At 45.2% G+C, this 9,843-nt stretch overlaps 1 protein-coding gene and 1 pseudogene across 1 annotated transcript; both read left to right on the forward strand.

Annotated features, from left to right (window-relative positions):
• Nucleotides 1–5,640: 5,640 nt before the first annotated feature.
• On the forward strand, nt 5,641–5,757 carry LOC145409166 (5S ribosomal RNA; annotated as a pseudogene).
• Nucleotides 5,758–8,636: 2,879 nt separating this feature from the next.
• Nucleotides 8,637–9,002, forward strand: LOC145409068 (uncharacterized). Its single transcript, XM_080279617.1, has one exon. The coding sequence runs from the start codon at nt 8,637–8,639 to the stop codon at nt 9,000–9,002; it is 366 nt and encodes a 121-aa protein (XP_080135743.1).
• The last annotated feature ends 841 nt before the right edge of the window (nt 9,003–9,843 follow it).

Below are 9,843 nucleotides of genomic sequence, written 5' to 3' on the forward strand. Positions count from 1 at the left end.
CCAACGAAATTAGGAGAGACAGGGATCAACTTGACTCCCAGAGTATAGGACGGGCCTCTTCCATTAAAGTAGCCAGTTATTGCGGGAGCTTTATAATAACCTGAGATCCTGATGGTATACCTAAAAACTTACAACTTCAACATCAATAATCAGGTGGACGCCCATACAATATGTTGGTGGCAGCAAGGTCAAGAACATGCCTTCTCATCAGCCTGTCTGCCGTTTCATACTGAAGCTTTCTGCCATCTGCTACCAAACCTGTCTGCCGTTTAATACCTAAGCAGTGTGCCATATGCTACAAAGCTTGTCTGACGTTTAATACTAAAGCTGTCTGCCATCTCCAACCAAGCCTGTCTGCCATTTAATACAAGGTCTGTCTGCCATCCTACCTGCCAACCAGGATTCTGCTGTCGGCGTGTTGATTGTTTCAACCCCCAGTGACCCGGTAACCTGCAACTCGCCCTCTCTCACCCCACCTCAAACTAGCTGTCGATGAGACTGCAATGTCATGTCTGAGCCAGCCAGCAGATGAATTCCCCCAGCAACCTGCCTCAGTATTCACAACAGATTTCATCATGTGCAGTATAATTAGGTGGTGAATTAGAACCATTCTGTGAAAAGCTTATACCTTTATATCCACACCATTAATCTTTATACATTCTTTTATCATTATTTTTTTTTACACGATTTAATCGCTTTTATTAGAACAACTTTCCTAGATCATCTCTTTACTCACGATTTTCTTTCTTTACCTCATCCATTCATATAAATACTTCACTTGTAAATATTTCGTGTATAAATACCCCCGTTTGTTAACCGTCCCAGCTCCGGAGGGGGTAGGGGACGGGTAATGTTTTCACTAGGTTTGTCTTTTTGATTTTCTTTCTGCCTCTCTGTAAAGAACTATACGAGAAAACTGCTTATGGGAGTTTGACTAAAATTACAGCGAAGACCGGCTATGATCTTCTGATCGCCTGATTAAATTTTGGGCCAAACTGGGCCAAGGTCCAAGCTGTAGGGACAAAAAAAAAAAAAAAAAAGGTTGGGGAAGGGTAAAAATCGTTTTTCACCACAACTCCTTTCAAATTTTTCATATCGACATGAAACCAAAACTTAAAGGTGAATTTTTCAAATACACATCCTATAACATACCTTATTACATCAGGGGGGTCATCCCCAGTTAGCGGTAGGGGGGGCAATGTTAGTTGACTAGGCCCTAAAATCTCAAATGGCCATAAAATCGTCAATTTTCACCCGATTTACTCCACATTTGATACGTGACATCCTTGATTAATCCTGTTGTGTTTATGTCAGCACTAAAATGACTGCCGGGGACGGGTTTGTTGTGCCTTGGCAACACTTCATGTTAATTGTTATTCTGCATAGTAAATTATTTTTGGTAAGAAATTTTTATTTTCACTCGTATTCACCTAATATTTTCGTTGTACCTATTCTTTTCTTTTTCCTCGTGGCATTTCCTTACATTAGGATGTCAAATTTACCTGAAAATGATACGTATTTATCCGGGGATGAAAATAAAGTCAGCTTCCGCCGAGACTGAGCACCCACAGTATAACCTTACTCGTTTAAGAAACGGAAAAACTTACTTCCTGGATATCATTCAATCAGCTAAGTCACAAACATCTGTCTCTGTTGCTTCTTCTAATTCTTCCTATGTAAATTTTTCAGACCCTACCCCCAAAACTTCGCACATTCTTATTTACCTTCTGATAGACACTCACCTTCATTATCCTCTCCTACCACTCCCAACACTTGTGTTAAAGCGGTAGCAGGAATAACTGCTCTTAACACCACTTCTCTTTCTGCTTCTGTATCTATGGCAACTCAGTTTACTAACACCTCCTGCACCTCAGATAATCATCCTGGAAGATGTATAATGCACTAAATTCACGAAGTGAATCCTGCCATTAGTGTTTACTATTTCATTGGTGATATCCAGTCTGCAGTCACAAACAAAGGACTTACAGCAGACAGTGATAAGATTGATCACCTTAGACGCACGCTAGCTGATGCATAATCAAGAGTGGGTCCTCTCATTAGATCTAGCTTCTTGGAGAAGTTACTTGATTATAAAGCATTGTTGGAGCTTGTCAGTGTGCCGCGACTCACTATGTAACCCTGCATATTATCCGATGTTGTCTGGCTCACCAACAGTTGTTTACAGAGAACAAAGTCCCTCATACAGAGTTGTGATTGCATTGGCTTTAATCTTTGGGTCGTTTTAAAATTTCTTGGTCATGAATCATCACACTGGGCAAAGTAAGATTAGTCCAATACACTCGTGAGTCAACAAAACACACACACACACACACACACACACACACACACACACACACACACACACACACACACACACACACACACACACACACACACACACACACACACACACACACAATTCTCACTGTTCATTGCTGCTGGTGGCAGAGAATTAAGACCACTGAAACACTTTTCATACTTTTACACAATGATACGGTACGCTGACAAAATGACATCACATATATACAGTTCAGTGCACAAACAAACATGTTGCAACAACAACTGAAACTCAGAGATATCACGACACAACAAACTTGAGCCAAGTTACCAGCAGATCTGGCTTACGTGACAGGTTGAAAGTTAGTCAAAGCTTTTATACCCATAGTCTCCTTCTCCTCTACTTCTCTTCTTGCTTCCTCTCTGGTTTCTTTCTTTTCTCTCTTCATCTCTTCCTTCTTTGTCTCTTTCCTCCCTCCTTATCCTCTCTCCCTAAACTCATCCCTCCTCTCCTATCCTTCCCCCACCTCTCCTTTCCTCTCCTTTCCTTCAGTCTTAGCCCTCCTCCTCTCTCTCACTATTTCTCTGTTCGCTAACTCCCTTTCTCCTTCGTTTGCCTCATTCCTTCCTCTCCTCCTCTCCTTTCTTCCTCCCCTCCCCTTTCTCCTCTCCTTTCTTTCTTTTCTCACATCTCCACTCATATTCCTCTCCCCTGCCTCTCCCTGTCTATCTCGCTCCCTAGTTTCTTTCTTCATAACCTTCCTCTCTCGCTCCCTTGTCTCTTCCATTCCCTCTCCAACATTCCCTCTCTCTCTTCACCCATTCTCTCTTCTCCTCCTCCCATCCCTCCTCTCCCTTCTCCCTTCCCTAGGAATCCTCCTCTCTCTCTTCTTTCTTCTAGACCTTCCTCTTTCCTTCCCTGGTTTCTTTCCCTACTCCCTTATTCACTTCCTCTATTGTCTCTTTCTTCCCTCCTCTCCTTTCCTTTCTCCCTCCCTTCATTCCTCCTCTCAGTTCTTCTTTTCATCACCTCTCCTCTCCTCTCTCGCTTCTTTAACTCTCTTCTCTTCCCTTCCTTCAAGTTTCTCCTACTGTACCTCTCCTTTTTCTCTCGCTCCCTCACACCACGGGTCGACATCACAATCCTCTGCTAGCAGGAGGCGCTTTGGTTAGCACGCCCAGCTCGGAAACGGAAGAACTCGAGTTCAAACAGTGTCTTGGTCAGTTTGTTTCCTCCTTGTCCCCGTTGACTCAGAATTATAGTTGAGGACCTGGACGCAACATCGAGCATTGGGGGTTGTGTTCCAGGAAAGGACTGAGACTTAGCGAAAATACTGTCTGCCTTAATGACCCTCGTGCAGTCGATAGGCATTGATACTAAGACTTCATCTCCTTCACACTCATTTGACTGGTGTATATTGTGTGTATGTGTGTGTGTGTGTGTGTGTGTGTGTGTGTGTGTGTGTGTGTGTGTGTGTGTGTGTAATGACGAGAGTCGGTTTGAAGTCGGTTTGGTGTACATTTCATGTACATTATTCCATCATTGCTAGTACGATATAGTCTTCTTCAGCTCTGAGGAAGTTTCTAATTGGAGGAGTTAGACACAGCATCCATTTAACCCTCTTACTGCCAGAAGTGGCCCTGACGAGAAGCCTACGCGAGCTTGCGCTGCGCACTCCAGGTGAACATGCAGCGTCCACCCACGGGGAAAAACCTCATTTCCTTGCACCTTCCCTCGGAAGGGATTACCGGTATGCACTGTTTACCAGCGTATCCCTGCAGCGTGTATATACAGACTGAGACACAAGTATCTACCTAAAGCCTCAAGTACTTAGTAGAAAAACACACACAAAAAATATCTTTAACACGCACTAGTAGAGATGGCACTAGTAGAGAAGGGGTTTCATTGTGATTCGATAGTTGTAATTATTCTTCAGACAGAGCTGAGTATGCAGATGTTTCTTAGATTTATTGTCCTATACCCGTTATGGCCCAAGAGTAGTTACTTACCTGCGGTCGAAGGATCTACTCTGCCAAACGAACCAGTGTTAAGCAAGAAATACAAGTACTAAAAATTAAGCAAGATAGCTAAATGACAAAGTAAAAATTTTAATTACGTCATTGGACTGAAAAGGAGAATATTACTAAGCCGACAGAGGTTTGGTATATATCTCTGCCTATGCATTGTTCTCTGTGTTATGATGTGCCAGTGAGGAAAGTGTGGGACAAATCCTAAATGTAAAGTAATTGCAGTGGAATGATAGGTTAACATATGTACCTGACCAGACATTACGATTTAGTCCCAAGTTATAGTCCTGCCCTGCCTACCTGTTTGTTATATTCTGTGCTCTCCCAGTCCGTCAGTCTTGTTGTTGCTGTCTGATTTGTCTTTCCGGTGTAGACCATTAATTGTATTTAATAAGGTGCATCTCATCTGACTTTATGGACTACAATCTCGGTAGCTGCTGTTCACTCTGATACACAGCAGATAAGTTCCACAGGTACAGCGATCAATGATAATAGGTAAAAAAGTACAAAGGATGAAATATAGGTACGATAAAACAGATAATTAAAGCAGAACACTCAATATGTCACAAAAAAACTAAACCAAGTGTACAGTGGCGAAGTAAATCATGTATAGCACAGACCAAGACAAAATTATCTTTCTAAGGCTGGTGAATACATCGCGAGAAACTAGAGACATCTCAGCCACACTGTAGTCGAGATGAAATTTTCGTAATGTCTGGGTTGTTGTCAATCATTTTCAAACGAAACTGACAAAATAATTGTTTCTTAGACCAATTATATACTCAATAAAAATGCATCGAAGTGATCTATAGAACTTGGAATGGCCAAAGAGCAGTAACATACCGTATGTTCATATGAATGTAAATTTATTAATAATATTTACTGTCAAAAAGAAGCACTCAGAGCGTGCAATATCCTCGCCCTGCAGTCGGTCTAAAGGCCCGTTCACACATTGAGTGGTCATCCACCCTTCAAGGGCGGCATATGACCCTGGCAGTTGCGCCGCAATATTTTAATTATGTTCAATCAACCACCCTTAAAGGGTTGGTAGGCAAACTTAAGCTATGCTCTTTATTGCATGATTTGTCACCATGCTTCGAAGTTGATGAACAGCGTGCTCTGAGACGGCACATGCCTGCGATCGTGCAGAATAGCCTTCAGAACGACTATTTGGTCGTGCGCTGTGCCCTTACCATGTGACAGATTGTTCTCATGTGCGAATAACATCATTCATTCGATTGACCTTACCCTATGACACTAAGCTTTGACGTATTGTCCAGCAAATATTACAGCATCATCCTTATCTAATCACCCTCCAAGTTTGACACAATAATAATCAAAAGTATTTGACTTAAATACACCGCTTCCCATCCGATCAGCGAAGTTAAGCAACGTTGGGTCTGGTTAGTACTTGGATGGGTGACCGCCTGGGAACACCAGATGCTGTTGGCATCCCTACGTGTCAAGTGGGGTTGGTGGAGGATTAGTGCCCCTCCCTGTAAAACAGTTAACTCTAAGCCCTTGTCCACCCCATTTGGGATACATGGCGTCTGGCAATGAATGAATGAATGAAATTTGACTTAAATGGTCAAACCTTTGACCTTGCCCTGATGACCTATACCTCTAATTAACTGTTCCGAAAGCAGACTCACTTCACCTTTTCTTATCCCTCAACCCTTGCACCAAGTGTTTCAAAACTGAAGTAAAAATTTGAGTTGACCTTGACCTATTGCCTTTTTCGTCACCCAAATTAATCACATGTTCTTCTGATGGTCCTCAATTCAATTTGCAAACGCCTTCCAATAGTTTTTCCATAATCTTGCTAACAAACAGACAGATAGACTAACAGTCAAGCCGGATCAAACCCATTGACTTTTGTGAACTTTCACACAAGGATGAAACTATCACTAGCATGCGATTATGAAGGAAGGGTTATTAAAGTACACTAAGATCGATCGGCATTTTCCAGAATCCATCGTTTGTGGCGTCATGATTGTTTGACACGGAAGGTGTACCGATACTTTTAGACCAAGCAGAGGCAACAAGCAAGGTAGATATGTCAGCCTCAAAGAAGGAATAAAAGAAGTATAGACAAGTGCTACTCATCGTGTGGCACATATTACACCACAAAATATTGTACTATTTGCATTTCATCTACACACAGGGTTCCTTTCCTCGTGGTTTTTTCCTCATTTCACCTACACATGTGGTTTCCTTCCCTCATGGCTTTTTCCACACCTTGTTCTCGGAATCAGCATCGCTATTGGTGCCACTACCAATAGAATTCAATTTCTCTTCCCTCCTCACCTGTAGTGGTGCCAAAACCAATCAAATTTGAATATCCAGGCGACCTAGGCTTACCGGTGCTCCTCCCACCTCATTAGGGGACTTAAAACCGAGCAGGCGACCTAGCTCCGGCCTTTTTTCCACTCCCAGCTTCCCCCTGGTTACTACCTGTTTTACTCTCTGTCTCTTCTGGTAAAATTTGGCCACGTGGTACAACTTTACATATATGATACACATAAACACATCAGCCCAGCACTTCCACTTCTTACTAAATTCATTACTCATATTTTATCTATGTAATTAATCCACACATGCTGTAATGTAATGACCTTGTACTATTTTGAAATCATGCAGTAACTCTGTATTGTTCCAAGTCAGTAATCACTCCCCCTGTCTGTTTCTTCCCAGCACATTTGTGTTTATCTATCCTTTCCCTTTGCCTTGGTGTAGCCCCTAGTGAAATATTCCCCATAACTAAAATGCTATAGTGGTGACCCCATTACAATGCCACAGTGGTGACTTCCCAGAGTGTATAAAGAACATGGAGACCTTACCACACTTCCGTCTATCCCTTCCTCCATTCACGTACGATATTAACACGTGGTTTACACAAGTTGATGCCGCAAGGCCTGCAGATACCAGTGATTATGACAAATTCAGAGCAGTTGTCCACACTCTTCCAACTCAAGTAGCTGCCCCTGTACTGGACGTACTCCTGAAACCACCTACAGGGCAAACGTATAAAACCCTGAAGGAGAGGTTGCTGTTGGCCCTGGGCAAATCAAAGCAGCCACTGCTAATGGAGCTGGATGCAATTCGCTCCCAACAGCAGTGTCCCTCGGCCCTCCTTGCCCACATTCAAGCCACTCTCACGGCAGCTGGGGCGACCCTATCAGATGACCTCCTCCGGCACTGACTCCTCCAGCTCATGCCACCAGACTGCCGACTCCACAACTCCACCTAGCATCCCTGGCCCTTGGCAAGTCCCTTGCTGAGTTCATCGAGAGGGCGGACATTCTATATGACACTCAAAAGCATTATGCCAACCACCCAGTACATGCACACTCCTCTCTTTCCCCTGTCATAGCCCCCAGTGCTACCCCCACTGAAACAGTGGTGTCAGTGAACAGTGTAGCTAACAAAAACGGTTCCCTGTCAGAGCTGTGTACCTTGTTAACAAATTTAACAAATATAAGAGACAAGCTGGAAAGTCAAATAAGTGGCTTTACCACTCAGACCTCCAGTGTTGCAAATCATTCCCCAGCCCCTCAGTGTTCTATCAGTGTCCCCTCAGTAAACCGTGGTCGTCATGCTAATCCCCAAACAGCAAGGGATGATTTTGTGTTGTGTACATACCACAAGCGCTTTGGCATGGAAGCCAGACGATACACACCACCCTGCGTATTCACGGGAAATGCATATGGCGGGAGACCGTCCCAGTAGTGTCTCCCGCCACACACACCAAATGCCTCCTCAGGATCAGCACACCCAAAGCCACAACACTTTCCCTGTCCCATTGAGTTTCGGCTGTCAGCCGGAGACTATCCCCACTTGACCATGCAGCCTTGGCCCGGGAGCAGGAGGACAATCAAGAACTCCAAGAATTGCTGCAGTCCACGACCTCACTTCAACTGCAACAGTTTGATGTCACCGGCACACACAAGAAACTCTGGTGTGACATATCCTGCGGGACAGCACGGCCCTATATTCCCCAACGATTCCAAAAGCAAGTCTTTAGTCATCACCACGAGATGGCGCACCCAGGCATTCGCAGCATGCACAGCTTACTTAGCCGGTGAGTGGTATGGCCAGGGATTAGGCATGACACCACCAACTGGGTCTGAGCATGCTTGGCTTGTCAGTCAGCAAAAGTGCATTGCCACACGAAGACTCCACTTCAACCGCTGCCCACACCAACTCAACATTTCCACATGGTCCACACTGACATCCTCGGCCCCCTCCCTGAATCTAGGGGAAACCGCTATATCTTAATGTGTACAGATAGAGTGACGAGGTGGGTCGAGGCCACGCCCATGCTGGACACTATGACTGATCGTGTGGCATATCACTTCCTGACATCCTGGGTCGATCATTTAGGCACCCCACAGATCATCATCACAGACCAAGGCCCCCAATTCGAATCTCGGGCCTGGCAGGACCTAATGGACTTCCTGGGTGCTAAACGCCACAGAACCTCTGCATATCACCCTCAGGCAAACGGGATGACTGAGCACTGCCATTGTCGCCTGAAGGAAGCACTGAGGGTACTTCCCCACCCAGTGAATTGGGTGGCCGTGCTGACAATCCTCCTCCTAAACTTGAGGGTCACGAAGAAGGAGGACAGAGGGAATTCCAGGGCGGAGCAAACATATGGGGAAGACTTGAGGCAACCAGGGCAGTTCACCCCATAACTAGGCACGCCGGCCCTGGTTTTCCTCCCAGAGCTCCAGCAGGCAATGCAGGCACTATGACCAGTCCCTCCTTGTTCTCGCCAGCACCAGATGACGTTCATCCCGCACTCACTACCAGACTCCAAACAGGTCTTTGCGAGAAGGGGTCAATGCACATCACCACTCCAAACCCCATATGAAGGCCCATACCCTGTGCTCACGAACTCACACAAGACAGTCACAATATACAAACACTGGAAACCATCTACAATCTCTACAGACAGAGTCAAACCTGCCACACCTCAAACCCAGTCACAGACACTACCCCACACATCATCCCACAACCTTGCCAGCCCACCAACAACATGCCCACAACCAACACCTAAATGCACCACCCACCCACACACCCATCCACCCACCTACACACACACACACACACACACACACACACACACACACACACACACACACACACACACACACACACACACACACACACACACCATCCCCTTTGTCAATTTGTACTCTCCGCTACTTGTCATCACCACACCCCAACTCAGACGTCATGTGGATATGCACACCTCTACCACTGACGTAAACACTCCGTCACCACCATGCACATTACCGTCCACAAACCCGATCTCCAGCAGTAACCCTACTACCATTTACCCACCCTCTCCGTCAAGCTCACGCTATCCTACCTCTCACCTTACTACCCCACCCACCACCCCTCAACCCGTCCTTACACCTCATCCACCCTCTCTCTCAACCCCAGCTCCCGCCGCTAACCCAGTCCTTAACCCTAACCCATCCTCTCCATCAACCTCAGGCGATCTTACCCCACACTCTTCCCCACCAGTCC

Source organism: Coenobita brevimanus, chromosome 79 (assembly GCF_032717465.1).
Source record: "Coenobita brevimanus isolate Jiangsu-jjx chromosome 79, ASM3271746v2, whole genome shotgun sequence".
Taxonomy (NCBI): Eukaryota; Metazoa; Arthropoda; class Malacostraca; order Decapoda; family Coenobitidae; genus Coenobita; species Coenobita brevimanus.

Coding starts and splice junctions, on each gene's coding strand:
- LOC145409068 (XM_080279617.1), top strand. CDS start 8,637: ATGACTGATCGTGTGGCATATCACTTCCTGACATCCTGGGTCGATCAT.